General features: G+C 43.0%; 2 protein-coding genes across 2 annotated transcripts in view; both read left to right on the forward strand.

The window, feature by feature from the left end:
• Positions 1 to 30: 30 nt before the first annotated feature.
• LOC109908856 (layilin-like) lies at positions 31 to 5811 on the forward strand. The gene is made up of 7 exons (XM_020507596.2): positions 31 to 276; positions 1143 to 1440; positions 2313 to 2470; positions 3028 to 3072; positions 4040 to 4126; positions 4410 to 4524; positions 4847 to 5811. The coding sequence occupies exons 1-7, from the start codon at positions 201 to 203 to the stop codon at positions 5175 to 5177; spliced, it is 1110 nt and encodes a 369-aa protein (XP_020363185.1). The 5' UTR covers positions 31 to 200; the 3' UTR covers positions 5178 to 5811.
• Positions 5812 to 6895: 1084 nt separating this feature from the next.
• The window catches only part of LOC109908855 (serine/threonine-protein kinase SIK2-like), a 57923-nt gene continuing 40004 nt past the window's right edge, over positions 6896 to 24814 (forward strand). Inside the window, exons 1-3 of the mRNA XM_020507595.2 lie at positions 6896 to 7310; positions 12797 to 12913; positions 14868 to 14931. Coding sequence (XP_020363184.1) covers positions 7173 to 7310; positions 12797 to 12913; positions 14868 to 14931 — 319 coding nt within the window. The 5' untranslated portion in view covers positions 6896 to 7172. The remainder of the gene's footprint in view (positions 7311 to 12796; positions 12914 to 14867; positions 14932 to 24814) is intronic.

Consider the following 24814-nt stretch of genomic DNA (forward strand, 5'->3'; position numbering starts at 1 on the left):
TCCTTTAAACTTTTATCTTGGATGGACTTACACAAAATCAAAGGCCATCCGCAGTAAGAGGGGTTTAAAAACCGGATCCTACAAAAACACTTCGACCTAATTCTGATGTGACCATATCCGATTGTTTCCCTCTCTCAGGCTTTGACGAGCAGCCACGGATTTGCTCGAATTCACGCGAACTCTTTAGTGAAGATGAAGAAATGGATTTTATTAAACTGCTCGGGATTGTTTTCGCTGTTTTCTGCCAACCAGGATTCACCCAATTTGAACTCAATGGTGAGTGTTTACAGGAAAAAAATGTCAAACTTGTCAAAGCCCGTTGTCAAAAAAGTAACGGTATGATTAACCAAAGTTATTTAATGCATGAAAATATTGCGCCCTGTTGATTGTGCGGGAAAAACATGTTTCTTTAGTGCCTAACGAAAGAAAGATTTTGAACGACTAAAATGTTTAAATAGAAACTTCAAACGTCGCTCAAAGTCGGGTATTTTAGTAGGCTACATGGAAAAAACAGTAACTGCGAAATTTCACTTCAATGGGCCTTTACATTACCCAGGGCAGGCTTTTTGTTTTGGTTTGTGTGTCGGAAAAAATATGATTCGTTTTGAGATGGGGTATTGTGCTCCCAAGTAGGCTACAGATTTACAAGACCAATGTGGTATTCAATGGCCTAAAGGAGGTGCAAAAATCAACGCGCAAAATCAAGGTGGGCCATATTACTTGAAAGATTAATCACTGTGGTTCGCAACATTATTAATAAAGGCCCTAATAATAAAGAAAATAAGAGAGTAATAATCAATAAATAATAACATGCAGCCTATTCATAGTGTTATATGCCAGCGCTTATGAAAAACAGTAAAGCATTTCTTAAGCTTATGGCAATAGGCCAACATATAATCAAGAGATCTTGCACATAGGCCTATTATCATGTAATTCATGTAGGCTAATATGTGTTCCATATGTCCTCACATCTTGCATAACAACTTGCAATATTATTCCAATGAATATATATGAATTAATTACCATTCTGATTTGCCAATCTTGATTAGCCATGCTTAGATTTGCAATTTTGCAATTGAATTAGCAATTTGATTTGCATTCTTGATTTGCAATTTCTTATTTTCCAATGTGATGCACTGTAGGCCAGAGGATCTGTCGACGTGGCACAGAGCGACCCTGCTACAGGATCAACTACTTCCAGGACCCACGGCGGAGGGTGACCTTCAATGATGCCAGCCAGGCCTGCAGAACGGATGGGGGGGAGATCCTCAGTATCGAGACTGACAATGAGCAGCACCTGGTAGAGAGGTTCATCCAGCAGTTGCAGGCCACTGATGGGGACTTCTGGATCGGGCTGCACAGAAGCCCACGCCACCGGGTGACTACCATAGGCTGCCCTTCGCAGTACTACTGGCTGGATGGCAGCAAGGCCAGATTCAGGTGTCCTTGTGTTTTACTTTGGTTTCAAGTCTAGGAGATCCCTGTAGCAAAAAGTCTAGGAGATCCCTGCAGCTGTTGCCATGCACACCACAGGAAAATACAGGGCCATAGCGATACCTCACATGACTCACAATAGTCTGAGAGTCATCAAAGAGCATCGTGGATTAACATATGTTGGTGTCTTCATGCTTTGAGGGTCATTGCTATTTTATCTGTAAAATGTTAATAACCATGAATGTTGTGGTATCGGCAGTGTTGAAGGAGCTATTCTGAAAATATAGTTTACCAAGGTACTAATTACTTCACACTGGCAGAAATTAAGCTACACTAAAGCTATCCTTAAAAAAACATAGTTTACTTTGAAAAAGTAGTTCACTACATCCAAACTACTTCGTGAAAAATGATCATATGTAAATCCGAAGTGTCACAAGATGACAAATTGCAATAACAGATCACTGAGGTCAGATTTGACCAGAATGTGTCATTTATCCTATTAATCACAAAATAAATCTTTCAAGTGAGAATTAGGCAGGCCTGAGGCCAAAAAAGAAAGGAAATGATTGCCGATTTCACCCATATATTATTTTATTTAGCAAAAAAGAATAGTGTATTGTTCCAGTAGCTAGCTAGCTACACCACTACATGGCAAAAAAAGTAATTAACTACTGAAAACTCTACTTTGATTTGAATTTAGTTCAAATGCCACCATACTACTGCAAAATGTAGTTAAATTACTAGCAGAACTGCATGTAGTTCACTACTCCCCAAAAGCGGGTATCAGTAGGATGAGCGTCCATTTTTAGAATCATGATGGTGACTATCTGAGAATTTCTGATAGGGTTGTTGACCTATGGAAAACACGCTCGTTGCAGAAACTGGCATTGGGACGAGCCATCGTGTGGAAACGAGATGTGTGTGGTGCTGTACCACCAGCCCTCTGCCCCCCCTGACGAAGGCGGGCGCTTCATGTTCCAGTGGAACGATGAAAACTGCAACACCAAGAACAATTTCGTCTGCAAGTACTCTGAAGGTGAACTGTACCCTGGACACGTTCTGAGTAGGCAAACGCTGTGGAACATTGCAGATAGAAATGTCATGAATAGAGCTGACATTATTCATTATTCTACATGTCAGAAAGTTATGTTTGTTCTACATCATGTTTTTTTCTATCTGAACGTTCCACAACATTGTGCCCTTCTGAACATGGCCCCGGTGTCCTTGATAGTGTCCATATTTAGACATGAACAGATTAAACCAGGGTTGTATTCAATAGACAGCAAACGGAAGGAAATGTACCGAAAAAGGGAGGGACTACCTAAATTTGTCCAATAATAATCTCTCGTTTCCGTTGACGAAATGTTTTGTTACGGTTTGCAACAGTGTGCACTAATGAATATGACCCACGTTACATTACATTTATCCAATCTCAATCCTGTAGTTTATCTCTGCTGAAGGAGATCATATTGTATGGTATGATTTTGATTGAATACCAGCTTATCAACAAGGAACCAGGGAAAAAGATAATTCAGAATCAATATAGTCCATATTAATTTGCAGCTGATGATTGTCTCTTTCTTTCTCTTACAGAAAAGTTGCCAGTGTTTACTGTGGCGTGGAATTCAATATACACAGGTAAACCCACTCCTGCAGCAAAAAAAACACATTATGACTCTGATATTTTAGAGTCCACTGGACCACAAAACAGATGGTTGGTGCATATGTTACGGTAAATGTGTAAAATCTGGAAATCTATACATTTTCACACATTTAGCCTACCAGTGTGACGGTCTGATTTGACACATTTACCGTAACACATAGACCAGTGATTGAGTCCATTCAATATAGGTAAAGGTCTGCATAAAAAAAGAGATCTAATGGTTATTTTTGTCCAACAATTTAGTGAATTACCTTCTTTAATGTTCAGCAATTAGGCCTGGCTGTGTCCTACAGTAAGTGATGATTTCACAAAGTTACGCTTACATAAAAGTGCTATTTATAAACATTGTTTTGGCATTTTTAACAGAAACATTTAGATTTTGTTAAGGTCAAATATGTGAATCCATGGGATGAGTCATTTGTTGATACTGAGATCAACAGCTCGAACATGATTATGACATCACCAGTCTCAATCACCGAAGTGTCTATGTATAGGATGACATCTAGTGGTCAAGATTTATGAATCACAATATAATAGAATAGAAGAGGGTAAAATAGAAAAACTTTATCAGAGTCCCGTTCAATTCATCCTCTTCCCAGATAATAGAGGCAATGCATTAGGCTACAGTACAGTACTATAGCCTACAGTAGGCTATAGTACAATTATAGATTACTAGTGATGCTGCTTGAAACCTTAGGAGTTTATTTCTAGTATGCTGCTAATTTGCATATTAGTCATACTATACTAGTCTACCCATTTCTGCATCACACATGCTCATTCTTTAATCTCAGATGAAGACAAATGTTGCCTATTTTTAGTCTACATATTTATTTGGGCTATATGATGTTTTTGGATATCATACGAACTTACAGTGTTTGTCTATTTACACGTTTTGCTACAGTGTCTGTCTATTTACAAGTTTGTTCATGATCTGTTTTCCAGTTGCCCCAATTATATCTCTAATGCCAAACCTCCCGTCAGCTACAGTGAGTGATGAGAAAACAAAAATAGGAATGTCTGAATCATCAGGTAAAAAATCTGCACTCTTCAGGTCTATCGAGTTTGATCCTTGTACATTGTGTCCCAAATGCAATAAGTAATCTCATTTATTTTCCAACGTTTTTTCCAAAAGTATTCATAGTTGAGGTGCCAACTTACTGCCATTAGCCTGGTCCCAGATCTTTTTGTGCTATCATGTCAGCTCCTTGTCATTGGCAATGAGTGACAAGGAGTTGGCATGATAGCACAAACAGATCTGGGACCAGGCTAGAATACCATTATCTTACCTCTGGTGTTCTTTTTCTCCCTGCAGTAACTCTTTCGGATAATGCCTTATATGTCTCCTACATTCTATTTGCCACTATCCCCGTTCTACTGCTGCTGCTTGTGGCTACAGGAGTCTTCTGCTATAAACGGGCAGCCAAAAGGTAATACTTGTTTGCTTCATTAAATAATAACATGCAATAATACATTTTGTACGATAGGCACCTTTCAAGGGCACCTAACATTATTTTAACGTGTGTAAAACATCTCTAAGTTAAAAAAATGACATGAGTGGCAAAACTGAGGAAGCTCACAAGAGGGCTTGCGAAACATAATCAACGTCAGACATCACAGAGCATAAGATGGCCTTAAGAGATGTTTTGTTTTGAGGTGGTTTTGAATGCCGTATTTGAAGTAGGCAATGCTGGAGGTGTGTGTGGCTCACTACATGCCTCTGTAAATGATAGTGTGACTGTCTTTACGCAGGAGAAAGTCTCAAACAGACAGCTACCCTAAGCAAGAGCAATGGGGTACAATGTCCACAGCGGCCTGCAACATCCAAGGACCCTATGCCTACCAGGACATCACTAAGCTTCAACCAGCCGATCTGGAGAGCATGGCACCTGAATCAATCAAGAAGATGTCCTTCTGTGACTCCTCTCTTCATACCCAGTGTGATGATTACGAGAATGTTTCAAACAAGGAGACAGTGACAGAGAGTGGCTTTGTGACCAATGGCATCTATGAGGCCTGCCAAGACCAGGGTCGGCACTATCTCAACGAGACTGGATGGGTGGAGAATGAGATCTATGAATAATGTTGCTGTCCTGCAGTGCCTCTCTCTTTACCACATGTCCATTGAGCCATCTGGGCATCTGACTGTTGGTGTCTCCATTAAGCTTTCATATATCCTGCTGGTGGGTTGTATGGCATCATGTGACGCGAGACAGGACGGACAGATCCTGTGTGGTATTATAAAGTGTTTGCTTTAGGGTATGCCCATTAACCATACAAAGAAGACCCTTTTGAGGCTTCCTGTGTGGAGGCTGATGTCAGTGAAAAGGACAATATCTTCGGAAACTCGGATGAGTTTTATAAACTTGTATTTATCACAATGTTGTAAAGAAAATCAAGAAAATATATGTTTTGCGTACATTGTATATTCAAGTGGGGCTGACTAGAGTGTTGTAAAAAAGTAGTCTAACTAGCTACAGCTGAGTGTTCTTGAAGGATGTCTGACAGGAAATTCTGAAAGCACATCTGGAACTCGCACATCCAGGAAATCTAGCAGTGACAGCAGAGGCTTTTGTGGTGCTGCTCTCAACAGTTTTTCATGTAAGGCTGTCACGATAGGTTAATTAACAAAACATGCACTTGCTGGACATGTAGTACTATCAAATATCACAAACACTGCTCTGGCTACAAATAAAGCCTATGGATGACCAGCATAAGTGCTTTTATTTTGTTAGTTTTACTTGAATGTGACTTTGTTGTGTTTTTGTGTACAAGAAGACGGAAAAATAGACCATTTCTAAGTCATAAAACCTTTGGTAAGATAGAGCTTACTTCACTGTACTATTGCAAACTCATGACTTCCATATTGTTTTTTTAACCAGCGGGTGGTGCTGTTTCATGTCATTTTTTAACTGTCTTTCCATTGGTCTCGAACTCCAGCACCTTAACTCAAATTCTATGTTGATCGCTAGATGTGCAACGGGTATGTTAAAAAAATGATAATAATTTGCTCATATTCTGTTATAATATTTTATTAGTCTCAAACCAATTGATTCGGTATAATAACCTGTATTCAAAATGTACAAACCTGAATTGCAGATCACACACCATCCAGCGTAATCCAAGTGAATGTTTGCCGTTTTATGCATAGCTTGGAAACCTGGCAAGCATCTTTGTTTAACCTTTATTTAACTAGGCAAGTCAGTTTAGAACAAATTCTTATTTACAATGACGGCCTACCCCGGCCAAACCCTAACCCGGACGCTGGGCCAATTGTGCGCGGCCCTATGGGACTCCCAATCAACGGTTGTGATACAGCCTGGAATCGAACCAGGGTCTGTGGTGACGCCTCTGGTACTGAGATGTATTTGTGGTTGCATCACTTGCATGCATAATTTGCTTTGTGCATAAACATGCATATGTTTCATAGTAAGAGCCCAGCTGCACACACAACTTTACATAACAACTTGCATGCATAGAGTAATTTGCTAGTATAAATGTACATAAATAATGCACACAGTCCAGTCCCTGCACTTTGACCATGAGTAACAAAATCTTTATGTGTGCACCTGCAGGCCAAACTTCAAAGTCAACTATCCACTCAGGGCGGCGAGCTAACAGATTTCAGAATAGCAATGTAACCGGTTGACGTTAGAGGTGGGTCCGGTTGCCTTGGAAACGAATTGGCACTGAAGCGTGGAACAGCTTCAGAGGCCCGCCCCCTGTACAAATACCCCCATAGCTCTGACGTCAATGTACGTCAACGAGAGAATATGATGCCTCCTGCAAGTCAACTCGTGTACTTTAGTTAATAGAGGTAGCTAGCTGAAATATTCTAGCCGTGTTGTGTTGGAGAACGTGGCGTGGCAGCCTGTGGCACTCGTACATGTCACCTGTCGTCTCGTTGGTCTGAAGGGTCGTTCACGTTCAAACTGGCAGGGCGACCGAGAATTGTACTTTTTGTCTATTTTGAATAGACACATTTCAGCGGGCGGTTTGTTTTCCCTTCCTCGATATCTTGTAGGCGAAAGTTGCGAGCCTTTACCTCCTCACCCCCCAAAACCACATTTAATACAGCATGGTCATGGCTGACAATCACCAAAAACCGATGTTCCGGGGTCCTGTCCGAGTGGGCTTCTACGATATCGAACGTACTCTGGGAAAGGGTAATTTCGCCGTTGTAAAGCTGGCTAGACATCGTATTACCAAGACCGAGGTGAGTACTGAGCAAACTAGCTAGCTGGCTAGCATGTTAGGTAACCGTGAACTACAGTAAGCCTAAGCGTGTAATTCTCTTGTAAAGGATACTAACCTTGCCTTTGAACTAACAAGCTAACGTTAGTTACTTACCCCCTGTTTTGCAGCGATAAATTAGCTTGCTATCTAAAGTTGTATTTGCACATTCTGTAGTTAACTTATTCTGTTCACATTTGACATTGACATGTTTCGACTATTTCACACCTAGTTAACGTTAGCTTGCTTTGTTGCAAACACGGTAGTTTTTTTTCAAAGCTTTTGAACCACACATGAAGAAAGCAATAGAGTAGTACCAACTATTATATAACTTGTTAATCAAAACTGTCCGACTATGGTTAACTTGGGTGTCACCCAGTTTTAGATGTAGCTAACGTTAGCCTAACCGTGAAGCAGATTCATGAGACAAATCATTATCCCATCTCTTTGCAACCTCAATGTTGTGCAATACGCTGCCTTTATTTGACCATGGATCATTACATTGCTTCATTACTCTAAGTAACGTTTGTATAATGTTATGTATAATGTGCAAGCCACCCCATAGACCAGGGTTTCTCAAACTCTGTCCTGGAGCCCACCTTGGGTGCGCGTTGGTTTTTGCCCTAGTACTAAAAAATCGATTCAAATGACCAACTCATCATCGAGCTTTGATTATTGGAATTAGACTGGTGTAAACAACCACATAAATATCTAGGGCATGCAGCATGGGATTAGTGCATTGCATTAGTTACATAACCCAATAATAATGTGATTTTGTTGCCTCTTCTTGGGACAATCACTGTGGAGCTGCTGTGTACATACTCCATTCACAGATGCTAATAGCCCTTGATCATGACTTTCAGTTCCATTACACATAAGAGTCATTGGACGAAGGTGTCTTCCTTACAGGGCGAGTTTTGTTGAGCCACGACGCTTGCTCTTAACATTAACATGCATCGCTTGCGGTATGGTTTTGGAAACATAAGAATGTAGCTTTAACAAAAGGTTAAACTACTACACACCTTTATAGGGTTAGGGTTCCCACACGGCTGTATTTCCATGTTACAGCGCTTGTTTACAGAAACAGATGGAAGACGGGGTGGACTAGGGAGAGGCGGACACGCCTAGTGCCCAAATTGTAAATTGTAGATGTATGTTGCGCAGTTGTGTCAAGTGGAGATGAATGGATTCGGTTCAGTCAGTCATCCTGATGAACCCTTCCCAGCTAGTTAGTTTATACTGGCTAGCTGGCAACAATAGCAGCATGGCACTAGTTAAAACTTGTAAAAGAAAGTGATTGTTTCCGATGGGTGAAGAAAAAATAACTTGTAGCTAGGGCTGGCACAATTATTGTGTAACCGACAATAACTGTGAACATAATCGTCTTACTACTCTTTTCAGGAGAAGGAGTGATACAACGTGATATTTAGTATATCTACACTGCTCAAAAAAATAAAGGGAACACTAAAATAACACATCCTACATCTGAATGAATGAAATATTTGTATTAAATACTTTTTTCTTTACAGTTGAATGTGCTGACACCAAAACCACACAAATTATCAATGGAAATCAAATGTATCAACCCATGGAGGTCCAGATTTGGAGTCAAACTCAAAATTAAAGTGGAAAACCACACTACAGCCTGATCCAACTTTGATGTAATGTCCTTAAAACAAGTCAAAATTAGGCTCAGTAGTGTGTGTGGCCTCCACGTGCCTGTATGACCTCCCTACAACGCCTGGGCATGCTCCTGATGAGGTGGTGGATGGTTTCCTGAGGGATCTCCTCCCAGACCTGGACTAAAGCATCTGCCAACTCCTGGACAGTCTGTGGAGTCATGGAGCGAGACATGATGTCCCAGATGTGTTCAATTGGATTCAGGTCTGGGGAACGGGCGAGCAAGTCCATGGCATCAATGCCTTCCTCTTGCAGGAACTGCTGACACACTCCAGCCACATGAGGTCTAGCATTGTCTTGCATTAGGAGGAACCCAGGGCCAACCGCACCAGCATATGGTCTCACAAGGGGTCTGAGGATCTCATCTCGGTACCTAATGGCAGTCAGGCTACCTCTGGTGAGCACATGGAGGACTGTGCGGCCCCCCAAAGAAATGCCACCCCACACCATGACTGACCCACCGCCGAACCGGTCATGCAGGAGGATGTTGTAGGCAGCAGAACGTTCTCCACGGCGTCTCCAGACTCTGTCACGTCTGTCAATGTGTTCAGTGTGAACGTGCTTTCATCTGTGAAAAGGTCATTTTGCAGGGCTCTGGCAGTGCTCCTCCTGCTCCTCCTTGCACAAAGGCGGAGGTAGCGGTCCTGCTGCTGGGTTGTTGCCCTCCTATGGCCTCCTCCACGTCTCCTGATGTACTGGCCTGTCTCCTGGTAGCGCCTCCATGCTCTGGACACTACGCTGACAGACACAGCAAACCTTCTTCCCACAGCTCGCATTGATGTGCCATCCTGGATGAGCTGCACTACCTGAGCCACTTGTGTGGGTTGTAGACTCCGTCTCATGCTACCACTAGAGTGAAAGCACCGCCAGCATTCAAAAGTGACCAAAACATCAGCCAGGAAGCATAGGAACTGAGAAGTGGTCTGTGGTCTCCACCTGCAGAACCACTCCTTTATTGGGGGTGTCTTGCTAATTGCCTATAATTTCCACCTGTTGTCTTCCATTTGCACAACATCATGGGAAATTTATTGTCAATCAGTGTTGCTTCCTAAGTGGACAGTTTGATTTCACAGAAGTGTGATTGACTTGGAGTTACATTGTGTTGTGGAACTCTTCCCTTTATTTTTTTGAGCAGTCTAGTTTACCCAATAACACTTACTCATTTTTACAAGAAGTGCATAAAGTTGTTAATCATTTTACGAGCAGAATGGCACGGTTGGGAGGAGAAGCATCATTTCGTAATGTTCCAATCGGTCAAAACCATTTGTTTTGGAAACAGCGGTGTCACCAAAGCTGTTATTTATTCATGATATATGTCATAGCAACTTTTCTAAGATGCATTCAAAGCTTAAACACATTTCTCTACTAACATGACAGATATGACAATAACCGTGACCATTTGCATGACAATTGGGCCTAATCGTTACCCAAAATTCCATAATCGTCACAGCCCTACTTATAGTATTGGTTTCCATCTGGATGTCACCGGGATATGCCAATTGGCTAACGTATCGAGGTGCCTCCCATTGTTTTGCTTCCCCAGGCAGCTGTATCGCATATCGCTTGAGGTAGCTAACGTGGCCAACTTGTTCCATCCCACTTGATTATATTTTGAGTAAGATAGCAGCCTACACGAGAAATAACTTGTAATATTGGTAGTCACCTTGATGGTCTACTGCTCAATGGGAGAGTTTGCCCTGCAAGCTGACGACACATCACGGGGCACAGTGCATCCTTAGTTCCTGCTTTCCGACCAATGCAGAGCACCACTGTCCTGCAGTAAGGAGAGGGGATGTAGTTTGATAGTCTCTCGTCAGTCTTTTCTCTTAAAGCAAAACATTTGGTCTAATAATGAAGGATCTAGAATAGGCCAATGCAATGTCATACCTTTTTTTTTAAAGAAAGACAAAAATGTGTGATACATTCATAAATGTTTTCTTTGAGGATGTGTATGGAGCTGAGTAGAGCTACATAAACATAAATCATAAGATCTTATAGTTTCGTTAAAATTGCATTTGAAGGACATGTTTGGATTGAATCACCTGACTGGCAACATCCTCAATGTCCGGAACACCATGAGCTTTCTATTCTACTGCGATTACACAGGGGGACTAGTAACCATTGTGACTGTGCTTGTTTTTAACACGGACACAGATGGGTCATCTTTCTTCATTAGCTTTGAGCTCACAGAGCTCTCGAAGGTGCAAAATTAAACAATTTCGGCACTGAACCTTGGAGTCCTGTCCTATTCCTCTGAATATAGCATATGTATCTATTTAGCTAGTCAGTGGCAATGTTTCTCAGCTAAACAAGCGAGTCACATTGGTCAGTTCAAAGACCAACATAAGCCTGGCTACGTGTTGAAACAAGTGAGGAATAACATACAATGTGACACCTTCTTCCACAGATGAATACAAATTGATGACCATTACGGAATGTAATGTGAGTCATAAGCATGCAGAGACCAGTACAGTACTTAGAATGACCCTCACTGTATTTTATGTTGTGAGGCAGCTGAAGCCACTGAACATGGGTCTACTCTGCTGCTCTCCCTCTGACCATGTTGTCCAGACTCTCCATATCCAGGATGTGTCCCAAATGTCACCCTATTCCCTATGTAGTGCACTACTTTTGGGCAGGGCCCATAGTGCACAGCGCCCTACTTTGTAAATGGTGGGCCATTTGGGATGAAATCCTAGCCTATCCATGTTGCGTGAAATCAGTCAGTCAGTAGGACAACGATGGGAGAACTAGGGTGTATGAACAAAACGGAAGCCAACAGAAGCAAATGGCAAGGGACCTACATGAATTTTTCCATCATCAACTCTTGTTTTCATTGCAAAACGTGTTCTGTTACAAAACGTTTTGCGACTGTTTGCTATGGTGCACAATAATCATTACACCACTATCCATCTCCTGTTGTTCCCTTTTTTTCATTGGTCTCTTTCATTTATGATCTTGTGATCAGTCGGACCTCAGTTCACGAATGCCCCCAACCTTACTTGACCTCATTGGATATATCGGGCGTATGCATCAAATTGTGTGTGGATGGCTTGACAGAAATGGTTGCAGAAGGTAAATGTTGAACTTTTGTTGCACAAATATCCAGATGATGCTGCATATAATTTTGCGGTAGGTGTGATCGAGGCGTCAATGTAATCTGTTTATAACGAAGAACGAGAGGAGCGTTAGTGTAGTGCTATGTATCTAATCAAGCGTTGTGTTGGGTAAGATTACAGTGGAATGATAAAAGGCCTCCCCTCGCTTTTGTTTACTCCCTGAGCTTGGCTCGCAGACATTTTGGATCTCTTCAAGTCCTGTTGATGAAATGCTGTTTATGAGAGAGAGACTTGGGATATTGCATGTTATCATGACTTGGACACACTGTTAATCAACTCTCGCAAGGATGAAGAAATGGCCTGTTTTCCAGCAGCTTCTGCTAATGTTTGCCGCCCTTGCCTCTCACCCAGTATGGGTGACGGAATATAAAAGCTGTTTATGATTACCTCCAGCAAACAGTTTTTTGTACATAGGAGAGCATTTTGAGATTTCTGTTTGTTTGTCTGTGCTTGCCTTGCAAGAACTGAGAGTGCTGTGGAATTATATTATGGAGAGAGAGGCTTACTGCTTACCACTTTTTCCCCCTTTTGTCTTTAGAATTATCTGCCTCAGTCTAAGCGACACTTAAAAATGTAGGCCTCCAAAAAAGTATTTTATTTTCCTACATAAAAAGACCTCAAGGGAATCCTTTGAACGTTTTGTCCAGGGACTCATCACTGTGTTCCACAGGTTGCCATTAAAATAATAGACAAGAGCCAACTAGATGCTGTGAACCTGGAGAAGATCTATCGGGAGGTACAGATCATGAAAATGTTGGACCACCCGCACATCATCAAGTTGTACCAGGTAAATCGCCCCTCTTAAAAAAACAGTATACAACATACATTCCCTTTTTATTTGGTCCTCTGGGTTTTTGTCAGGAATAAGGAATAATAATTAACCAAACCGTAATTTTTATTTTTATTTTTTACAGATAGCCAGGGTCACACTCCAACACTCAGACGACATTTAAAAACAAAGCATTTGTGTTTAGTGAGGACGCCAGGTCAGAGTCAATATAGATGACCAGGGATGACCAAGTGTGCGAATTAAGTATTTTTTCTGAAGTACTTTACACCACTGTTTTTTTGTATAAATTTGCAACGCCTACGGTCATTCAGGATATTTTCTAATAGGTTAGCAAACATCTCCAATCTACCTGGCCTTCACAGTCCTAGACCTTCATAGATATCAGAGCTGACGTCTGACGGAGTTAATGACTAGACAACCAACCCTCTGCATCTTCAAGCAACGTGTCAAGGTGCTTGACAGAATTTCACCCAAACTCCACTGTAGGTTTCAGCCTCTCGTGTTAATAGCAGAAGGGGAAAGAAATGTTCAGCTGCCAAGCTCTATCATCAGAGGAGGTCCTACTAGTCAACCTGAAAAGCCCACCCCAGACTTCACTTTATTACATAAGACTTTAGGTCACTTTGGTCATTGGCAATGTGAATAGCACTTCGTTATTACACAACCAAATGGCTCGGGTCCAGACATTGATGTGTAGTCATTGTGTATCATTATTTCCAACAGCTCTTCCATTCAAACGGCTTGGGTCAATTAGTAATTTCCTTTCAGGCCTCATGAACAGAGGGCAGCAGGCTCGGCATCGGCTCTCTTCTCGCTCTCTCATCCCCAAACAACCAACACCCCCCCCCCCTTTGGGGTCTTTGCTTCACAGGATGCCCCCTCAGTGGACAGTGGACTCAGAGACCCAAGTTTTACACACACACACACACACAGCTCTTGCTTCGACCACTTCACTGTTTCAAATAAACTCCTCATCCCCACCTTCATCAATATATTACCCATTTGTCCCCATCAAGCATTCACAACAACACAGAGAAGTTGTAGGCTATAATGTTGTCCTTTACATGGGACAACAATCCATGTCATTCCCCCATTTGTATCATTGACAGAGTACTCTGGCAGAATTTGGATGATTAGTGCCATGTGGTCTGCATGTTATGGAAGGCACTGGGGAAAGTCACATTGGTTATCCCTACAGCGTCTTTGATAAAGTCATGGAGGCAGTGGCATATTGGTCAGAAAGGGTGCAGAGCAACGGGTTAGTGTGCCCAGATGGGAATTTACATGAAATAACCACTTTGGGGGATGTGAATGTATCTGATTCATTAATGCATCTCTTTTCCTCTCTCTCAATTTAGCTCTCTTCATCCCGTTGTTTTCTTTGGCTAATTCTGTACTGATAGTGCCAGCGGTGTGTGTGGGAGGACACCAGGGTATTTGCCCCAAAATGGCACCCTATTCGCTATGTAGTGCACTACTTCCCATAGGACCCTGGTCAAAAGAAGTGCGCTTCATAGGGAATAGGGTGCCATTTGGGATGTAGACCCTGGTGTCCTCCCACACACACACCGCTGGCACTCTACAGGGAATAGAGGAACCGTTCAACCATGGAACAGAACATTGTTCCTGTTCTCTCATATTTGTGTCATTTTTGTAATTCCGAAAAAAAAAAAAATGTTATTGTTGTGTGCAGCCAGTATAAGCCGTTTACTCTGCTGATCTGTGCAAGTTTGCATTCATTCATTTGTTCTTTATGATCCTTTCATCAAGACTGTTCTGCGGTTCTCAGTAGGCCCACGTCAGCCAGCCTAATACTATTCCAGGAATCCATGCACAAGGATTATCAGATGAATTTACATCTTAACAGCACCAAGGTCATTGCTGAAGTTGGTCTTAATCTGTTTTGCTGTGTGCTTATTGCTTACTCATTGTTTCCTTCCCTCTTTCATAGGTAATGGAGACCAAGAACATGCTCTACTTGGTGACGGAGTATGCCAAGAACGGGGAGATTTTCGGTAAGTGACGCAGACGTACCAAGCAAATTTTTACCCGACGACAATGTCGAACAATTTTAGCATAAATCTCTAAATCGCAATCTGTGTAGATGAAGGGGAGGATACAGGTTAAAGAAGCATTTTTCAGCCTTTTAAGCTAATTGAATTATGGATTGTATGTGTGCCATTGAGGGTGAAGTGCCTTTGAACGGGGTATGATAGTGCAGTGGATCCCAAACTGTGGGGCGTGCCCGCAGGGGTGGGGGTGTTTTTTACATTTTTTTAAGGAACTTACAAATTTACAAATTAGGTAGTGCATCATCAGTTCCTCTTGTCATGCTAGTCGTGACATACATTAGAGAGCTATTTTATAACTTCTAGATAATGTCCGGATCAACTAGCCCATGTCAGCTAATGTTTTTAGCTGACATGCTAGGTTTTTTTAGGCAATAGATTTTGTAGTAATGTTTTATAACTCATATCACATGAATACACATTAGACATGGCAGAATGTATAGAATTGCAAGAACACTCGCTTTAACTGCTAAATGTTCTCTGCAGCCAATTACAAAATGTGCTTTAAACCAGCAACATTTTCTCTCTGCCAACAAGAGGGGGGTGAACAGTTTGTGTCATGAACAGTGCTTGTGCCCATATAAATAAATGTGGCGCGCATGAAGGAGGGGTGCGGGATGTTCCCCAATGCTGAATGCGGGGCCTGAGTGAAAAGGTTTGGGAACCCCTGTGGTAGTGGGTGCCAGGCGCACGGGTTTGTGTCAAGAGCTGCAACGCTTCTGGGTTTTTCAAGCTCAACAGTTTCCTGTGTGTATCAAGTGGCCCATCACCCAAAGGACATCCAACCAACTTGACACAACTATGGGAAGCATTGGAATCAACATGGGCCAGCATCCCTGTGGAATGCTTTCGACACCTTGTAGAGTTCACGCCCCAACAAATTGAGGCTGTTCTGAGGGCAAAAGGGGGTGCAACTCAATATTAGGAAGGTGTTCATAATGTTTGGTGTACTCACTGTATGTTCCTGATAGGCTTTTGCTTAATCAAAAAGGAAGGCTTCTTTCACTGTCTGTCTAAGGACAGGTAGTAGGACAAAGGAATGCCTCCACCTGTTGAGACAATGAGATGATTTGATTCAATCTTCCCTTGAGCTCCTCACCATTTGCATATCTTGCCCCTAATCCTACTTTCAGTGAAGATTGATTGTCATAGGTGAGAAGCATTGCGTTAAACCCATGTAACTAGAATTCTATGATATATGAACCGCGTAGATAGTGAATTTAGAGATGATTTCCCGGTCTTGTGTTTTGACTAAACAAGGCTGGTAGTTTGTCCAAATACCCTTGTTTATGTTATTGTGCCACTTGGATGGCACCCACTGTGGCAGGGAGAGGGCAAGGAGGAGGAGGCACAGGTTAATAGAGCTTGTCTGACCTCCATTTTCAGTTCAGGGGTCAGTCAAAACAGCCTTTCCTCAAATACCCTTCTGTATCTGTACAGAGTTGTTACAGGCTTACCTGTCTTCTATATACCCACCAAATAAGACAGAATCTAAACCTAAGAGAATATCATATGATGTAGGTAAAGATGCGAAATGTGAATGCTATTTTACCCCAAAGCACATTTTGTTTTTTGTACAGTACATGGACCTCACAGACAGGCCTTCCCAAGGCAAGCCATTTCCCAATGGTTATGTAAATTGATTTTTGTATTGATGAATAGTGTTGCATGATGTTTGACACATCATTGTACTGTAGGCAATGCAGAGCTGGGTACAGTGACTTTCCTGTTCTGTGTGCTCGAAGGTGTGCACAAGGTGAGTGGGTTGGTTAACCTTTGCCCCTTAAAAAGTGGACGACAAACAATTGGTGGGATTCTACTACTGGACTGGAGCGGTTATTGATATGAAAACGCTAGATAGCCTAGCCGTGAAGAATGAATAAGTGTCTGGTCATGAAAGGAGGGCAAAACCAGAAGCCCTAGAAGTAACCTATTAGGACTTATAGAACCAATCTTGATGTACCATTGAGGTATGAGGCGCATGTTCTATCGCTAACAGACACGCCATGCTCTCTGGTCTGCTCCAATGAAAACCAGCGCTGTTGCCACCAGCCATCTTGGTTATACAAGCAGCGTTTTCTGGTTCTCTCATTTATTTGTTTGTGTAGAGGGAGGAAAGGGAGTGCTTGCTTGACACTTGAAGAATGACAGTTTTTTTTTTTCTTCACATGTGGAACAAAGTGAAGTGATGCAGGGCACTCAGCAAAGTTGTCTGCCTTATCCGTGCCAATGTTTATCCTTCTGGAAGGTTCTCCCATCTCCACAGAGGAACTCTGGTGCTCTGTCACCTCCCTGACCAAGGCCCTTCTCCCCCGATTGCTCAGTTTGGCTGGGCAGCCAACTCCATTTGAAATTCATGCTGTAACACAACAAAATGTGGGAAAAGTACATTGGTGTGAATACTTTTTGAAGGCACTGTATGTGACAGGTCTTTTTTGTTCTTACACACTCAGTTCTTAGGTGGTGTGTTTGTGTGATTTTTGCCTAGTCAGAGTAATGCATGTTTACAGAGGGTCGGAGTAGGGAAATGTGGCAGTGATTCTCAAGTGGTTGATGCCTTATTTTGGATGGTCATCACGTGTTTGTGTGTGTGTGTGTGCGCAAAGCAGCGATACTGCACTAAATAAACAAACTGTGTTTGACACTCTTCTCCCTGTGTCTGGGTTAAGCCAGGGTCAAGCTCAGACCTGACACTGGTGTTGATTCTAACAACAGCCATGATAAAGAAGGGTGCAGAGTAGTGGCGAGTGAATGGGACAAAGTCGACTGACACCTTTATTCCCCTTTAGTGCACCTCTTTTGACCAGGGCCCATAGGGAAGTCCATAGGGCTCAGGACTCTTTCTGGGGCTGTATTGACTTATGTGGCGCCTGGAGGACTTGTCTTGCAATCAGCCCACGACAAGCCCATTATGATAGAAATAGACTGGGCTTGATAGTTCATCAGCGCAGCACTCCAACTGAAGGGCGGACAGTACATTTGGGTAACCTAATTTCAGAGAATTCTTAGATTGCTCCGCTGATCATGTCTAGGTATTACAGAACAATTTTGGCCCCACTTATTGTTCTTATTGCACAATGTAATATGGTTATATAATGCATATTTATATGCTTTTCGCCATCAACATCATCACTGAGATTTTCAGACGCCAGCAAGCAGCACAATAGCTGACATAGGTAAACAGGATTAAGACGTTCTGTTTTCTTCCACTATAAACAGACATTCCTTCCACTTAACATCAATCTAAAGATCCACCAAACCCACCAAGCTACATTTGTGCAACTTGACTTAGTAGCAGGCTGTCAAGTAGTGTCTGTTAGTGGCTTTGTGAAGCCACGGTTCTTTATCCAATCACCAGAAAGCACTTCACCCACCTATCTGTTATCAAGTCCTTTTTATAAGCCTGCTGCTCTCGGTCCGTATCCATCCAGCTTTGTTCCAGACTCGGTGTCAACTAGCTAGCTGTCTGGGAGGAGATCTAGTCTGTCTGTCCATGTCCATCCCATAGAATTGGAATTACTAAGACGGACGTTCCTATACAAGTCAATGACTTACAGTTCCAGTAGGTCTATTTCTACAATCCATCCATCCCAGCCCAATGGACTTTGAGTCTGGCAGGGTGGTGGGCCAGACACCGTGAAAGCAGCCATGCCAACCTGTCTGCTGGCTTGTCAGCCTTACCCACCCACCAAGCTGCAGGAGTGGATCAAACCTGGAGAAATTGGGTCAACTACAAATAATGAGGAGGAACAGAACCGCCAAGCAGAGGAGGGGGGGGGGCAAGGGGACATCAATTTGAATTTGAAAAGGGGGTAAAAAAAAAAAATGTAGGCCATGCATATTAAGAAGAAAACACTACAGGAGAGTAGCTGAGTTTAATTGACTAGGCCTTAACACATCTGTCTTCCTGAGAGTGTGCCACGGCGAGATTCATTTTGGCTGTCAACTTCTATTGTCCGCTGCAGTAGTTGGGGCAATTTTTTTAAATTCTGTTACTCAGTAGGTATCGGGTGTTTTTTGTCTGAGCTGAAAAGGCTTGTAAATAGTCTCTCTTTGTAGAAGTAAACTCAGTTGACAATCTGTCTTTCAACTACCAATACAGTAGACACCTGTTGACTCACCTAGCTGACACTAGTAGCATCGTTTTGATGGCTGATTTGAACTGGGGCATGCTAGGCAGTGTTGAATTGTGTAGCGTATGCGTACGTCTTTACTTCCGTACTAAATTTCAGGAAAATAAGTTTGGAGCTGAGACATTGCAGGATTGATCGGGAGAGAGTCATTATTTCCCTTGTTCAGTGGGCAGGCTCCCCCTGGCTTGGCTGTCTGGATGCCGGCCAGCTGAGAAATGTACGGACGCCAGGTCCTGCTCTCGCTCGGCTTTCCAATCTCTTCAAAACCTGAGCAGCTGTTAAGAGATTACACATCTACCCAACAGAACTGGAACACGGTGCTCTTCTGAGATTTTCCCTCGTTGTTTTTAACACCCTGTCCTGGACCTGTGATTCACCATTTCCCCCCCCCCCCCCCCCCCCCCCCCCCCCCCCGTCTCTCCCACTTTCTCCCAGAATGCAGCACTTCTTTGACTGAGTACACCTGACTGTGCTGCCATGTTGGTCCTCCTCCTTGCCCCTTCTGATGTTGAAGCAGTGCATTACTCATTCATCCACTGATGTGACGGTAGCTGCTGTGACAAGCTTGCTTTTTTTTGTGTCATTAGCCCTTAGCGGAAGCACTCTGGAGCGCACCAGACTCTGTTGCTCGCGTGTTAATGGAACGGCTTAGCTCTGTCAAGGTGTTGGGGATCAAGGCTAGAGAGCAATTTTCAAGTCATGCCATAGATTTTCAAGTAGATTTAAGTCAACTCAGGAACATTCACTGTTTTCTTGGTAAGCCACTCCAGTGTAGATTTGTCTTTGTGTTGTAGGTTATTATTCTGCTGAAAGGTGAATTCCTCTCCCAGTGTCTGGTGTAAAGGTGCTCCGTTCGGAAGGACGACTGTATCTTTGTGTCTGGGTGGTTTAATACATCATCCATAGCATAATTATTAACTTGACCATGCTTAAAGAGATATTCAATGTCTGATTTGTTATTGTTACCCATCGTCCAATCACTGCCCTTCTTTGAGGCTTTCGACAAGCTCTCTGGTCTTTTTTGTTGAATCTGTGCTTCAAATTCAATACTTGACTGATGGACCTTAAAGAGATTGTATCTATGGGGGACAGAGGAAGGAGTGGTCATTCAAAAATCATCTCAACCCCTATATTGTATTTCTCATGTCTATTTCAGTGCAATAAAAATAGTATCTAGCACAGTGAACATCACTTCTATTGTCCAATGTAAGTGTCAGCTAATTCCAGCCAAATGGGTATCCAGGATCCAAAGTCCAGACTTTCTCTAGCGAGGGATTGGTTAGGTACTATGGGGCAAGAGGCCGCTGTAGGCTTACTACTCAGTATATGCAGAGAGGTTTATCACATAGCTGTGTTGTGTAGCCCACCCACCCAATCTCCGTATTCAGAGCACCTCGCCACATTCCCATGCCAAGTGAGTTTTTATTTATTTTTTATTAGCGACACGCGACAAAGCCTCAGTCAAGAGGGGAAACCATATGGAATATGGCACCCTCTCTAATCAGTGTCATGTTTTTCTAATTCCCTCTGAAGTTAACCATTCATCAGAAGTACTGTACTGTCTGGCCATAATGTCACAGTTTCCTGGAACTTTAGCTGTATGCATTCTCATTTGCATAATGAACTGGATATGAGGGAATTATAATTCAGATTGATGGATTTAATGCTTGATATTTCCTAACTTTGCAGTTGCTCCATTTTTCATTTTTTTCACCCTCTCGTGTGAGCACAGGGTGGTTGACGCTGTTGAGATGACTCAGGCTCTTTAAAACTCGAACTCTGGTTGGTCTCCTGAAATGTTTTGTATCGTTGAAATGTCTTGAACGTAATTTTGCCCTTGTACTGTAGAGGGAAATGAGTTCCCATTCCTCTCTGTCTTTCTCCCTCCATGCTATGTGAGGGTGTGAAATACAGAGCTGCATGCATGGCTGCCTGCTGGTTGCAGGTGTGAAGATGCCATCATGACACGAGTTCCCCAGAGGCTGTTGATGAGTGATTAATTCTCTCTCCCATTATATCTGTTCATGGTTGTAATTGACGGGAGGAAGTCGTAACGAGTTTTATTTGATTTGGAATTTGCGGATGGTTACAATTCAAATTTTACGTTACAATAATTAGCTAAATACACTCATACCATCATGGCCGCCTAGTCATCCCCAGCTTCCAGTTGGCTCATTCATCCCCCACTCTCTCTCCTGTAACTATTCCCCAGGTCATTGCTATGAATGTTAACTGGTCAAATAAATGTTAAAGGAAAAATGGTATCACAATAAAATAGAAACAATGAGGCTATACACAAGAGGTACCGGTACTGGGTCAATGGGCAATGCTTACGGGTTAGTCAAGGTCATTGAGGTAATTATGTATATTTGGAAAGTAGTCAGACCCCTTGACTTTTTCCACATTTTATTATGTTACAGCCTTATTCATATGTTATTTTTCTCATCAATCTACACACAATAGCTCATATTGACATAGCAAAAACAGGCTACAAGCTTGGCACACCTGTATTTGGGGAGTTTCTCCCATTCTTCTCTGCAGATCCTCTCAAGCTCTGTCAGGTTGGATGGGGAGCGTTGCTGCACAGCTATTTTCAGGTCTCTCCAGAGATGTTCGATTGGGTTAAGTCCAGGCTCTGGTTGGGCCACTCAAGGAATTTCAGATATTTGTCCCGAAGCCACTCCTGAGTTTCTTGGCTGTGTGCTTAGTCGCTGTCCTGTTGTAAGGTGAACCTTCGCCCCAGTCTGAGGTCCTGGGCACTCTGAAGCAGGTTTTCATCAAGGATCTCTCTGTACTTTGCTCTGTTCATCTTTCCCTCGATTCTGACTATTCTCCCAGTCCCTGCTGCTGAAAAACATCCCCACAGCATGATGCTGCCACCATGCTTCACCGTAGACATGGTACTAGGTTTCCTCCAGACGTGAGGCTTGGCATTCAGGCCGAAGAGTTCGATCTTGGTTTCATTGACCATGAGAAACAAGATTCTCTGGTCTAGAGTCATTTTTAGGTGCCTCTTGGTGAACTCCAAGTGGGCTGTCATGGGACTTTTACTGAGGAGGGACTCTACCATAAAGGCCTGATTTGGTGGAGTGCAGCAGAGATGGTTGTCCTTCTGGAAGGTTCTCCACAGGGGAACTCTAGAGCTCTGTCAGGCCTTTATGACCAAGGCCCTTCTTCTCAGTTTGGCCAGGCAGCCAGCTCTAGGAAGAGTCTTGGTGTTTCCAAACTTCTGTGTTCTTGGGGACCTTCAAAGCTGCAGCCATTTTTTTGGTACCCTTCCCCAGATCTGTGCCTTGACACAATCCTGTCTTGGAGCTCTACTTACAATTCCTTTGACCTCATGGCTTGGTTTTTGCTCTGACATGCACTGTCAACTGTGGGATCTTTATATAGACAGGTGTGTGCCTTTCCAAATCATGTCCAATCAATTTAATTTACCAAAGGTGGACTAAGGTGAAATATCTCAAGGATGATCAATGGAAACAGGATGCACCTGCGCTCCATTTTTAGTCTGTCTGAATACTTATGTAAATAAGGTTTTTCTGTTTTTTTTATTTTTATAACTTTCTAAACCTGTTTTTGCTTTGTCATTATGGTGTATTTGTGTGTGTGTGTGTGTGTAGATTGAGATTATTTATTTAATCCATTTTAGAATAAAGCTGTAACAATGTGGTCTGAATATCAAATCAAATCAAATTTATTTATATAGCCCTTCGTACATCAGCTGATATCTCAAAGTGCTGTACAGAAACCCAGCCTAAAACCCCAAACAGCAAGCAATGCAGGTGTAGAAGCACGGTGGCTAGGAAAAACTCCCTAGAAAGGCCAATACCTAGGAAGAAACCTAGAGAGGATCCAGGCTATGTGGGGTGGCCAGTCCTCTTCTGGCTGTGCCGGGTGGAGATTATAACAGAACATGGCCAAGATGTTCAAATGTTCATAAATGACCAGCATGGTCGAATAATAATAAGGCAGAACAGTTGAAACTGGAGCAGCAGCACAGTCAGGTGGAAGTTGAAACTGGAGCAGCAGCATGGCCAGGTGGACTGGGGACAGCAAGGAGGAGTCATGTCAGGTAGTCCTGGGGCATGGTCCTCCGAGAGAGAGAAGGAGAGAATTAGAGAACGCACACTTAGATTCACACAGGACACCGAATAGGACAGGAGAAGTACTCCAGATATAACAAACTGACCCCAGCCCCCCGACACATAAACTACTGCAGCATAAATACTGGAGGCTGAGACAGGAGGGGTCAGGAGACACTGTGGCCCCATCCGAGGACACCCCCGGACAGGGCCATACTTTCCAAATGCACTGGAGCTAGGGGTAAAGTGACTATGCATAGATAATAAACAAAGTAGTAGCAGAAGTGTGTGTAGTTAGAGTCCAGTGAATGTACATCAAGCAAGTTGTTGTAGAATTTTAAACAATTTTGCAAATAGTCTGGGTAGCCATTTGAGTAACTGTTCAGCAGTATTGTGGCTTTGGGGTAAAAGCTGTTAAGGAGCCTTTTGGTCCCAGCGATGTTGTGAGAGTTTGGGCGAAGTGTTTGCTGTTGGAGAATTTTTGGACTTACTAATACTAATTCAAGAAATATCAACAGAATCGAGACATGATGGGTCCATGATCTTTGGAGATGGATGGGGAGGTTTCTTTAAGATGTACACTATTCAAACAAGATAAGCCAAGCCCCCAACATTTAAATTTTTTTTAATTTAACCTTCTATTTAATAACTAGGCAAGTCTGTTAAGAACAAATTCTTATTTACAATGACGGCCTGCGCCTTATGCGACTCCCAATCACGGCCGGTTGTGATACAGCCCGGGATCGAACCAGGGTCTCTAGTGACGCCTCTAGCACTTAGATGCAGTGCCTTAGACCGCTGCATCACTCTGGAGCCCCAAAATAGATTCCAAGTGTTTGCATTTGTCTCAGGAAAATGGTCCGTGGCCCAAATTTGTTTCCACCCGTTTGTCCCTTAGAGAGGCAGCGTAGGGGTCAGAACAGAAGAGCGTCATGCAGCTCTTTGCACGACATTGCAGCACCCAGGGACATTGGAGTTAGGTCATCTTGGCTCTTTCTCACTCCCTCTCCCTCTTATGTGCTAATGCACAAACAGCAGGGCAGTTCTGAGTAACCCTCCTTCTATCCCCTCCTTGAGTTAGCTGATGAGGACATTTTCAATGTTTTCTGTGTATTACAGTAAGCTTAGGCTATAATGTGTTTGTCACTGCCCAGCCCTGCCAGCTCACCTCAGCTCTCCAGCTGTAAACTGAGCGGAGCTAGCCAAGCTGGGCTAGAATGTGTTAGTCGAGCACTGTATGCGTTAGTTGGGCCTGTAGGGTCTGCGGGCTTGGCTGGCTGAGGTCTGAGGGCCTGACCCAGCACTCCTGGGTGTGGTGACTGACCACATGATTACGTCCGTGGAGGGGGGGGGGGGGGTGTTTACTCTGCTGCCTCGACCCGACCACAGAATCACAGGCCAGGCTTCTTATTGTGGCTCATCACTGTCCTTTCCTTTGTAGGCTGGCCGGAGGAGGGGTGGTTACTGTAAGAATAGTTGAGAGAGCTGAGGTGTTCCATGCCACTATGTGATTGTACTCTACAACCATGGCATATGGCAAACCCAACCCAAATGGAATTGTACTAGACTATTACTGTTCAGGCATGAGCAGAGTGTGGATTCTGTTAGGCA

This window comes from Oncorhynchus kisutch, linkage group LG18 (genome assembly GCF_002021735.2).
Source record: "Oncorhynchus kisutch isolate 150728-3 linkage group LG18, Okis_V2, whole genome shotgun sequence".
NCBI lineage: Eukaryota > Metazoa > Chordata > Actinopteri > Salmoniformes > Salmonidae > Oncorhynchus > Oncorhynchus kisutch.

Bases quoted from the DNA above. Each gene is read 5' to 3' on its own strand.
- LOC109908856 (XM_020507596.2), top strand. From the start codon at position 201: ATGGATTTTATTAAACTGCTCGGGATTGTTTTCGCTGTTTTCTGCCAA. The intron at 2,471-3,027 runs GTGAACTGTACC...TTTCTCTTACAG, and splicing joins CGTCTGCAAGTACTCTGAAG to AAAAGTTGCCAGTGTTTACT. The intron at 4,525-4,846 runs GTAATACTTGTT...GTCTTTACGCAG, and splicing joins TATAAACGGGCAGCCAAAAG to GAGAAAGTCTCAAACAGACA.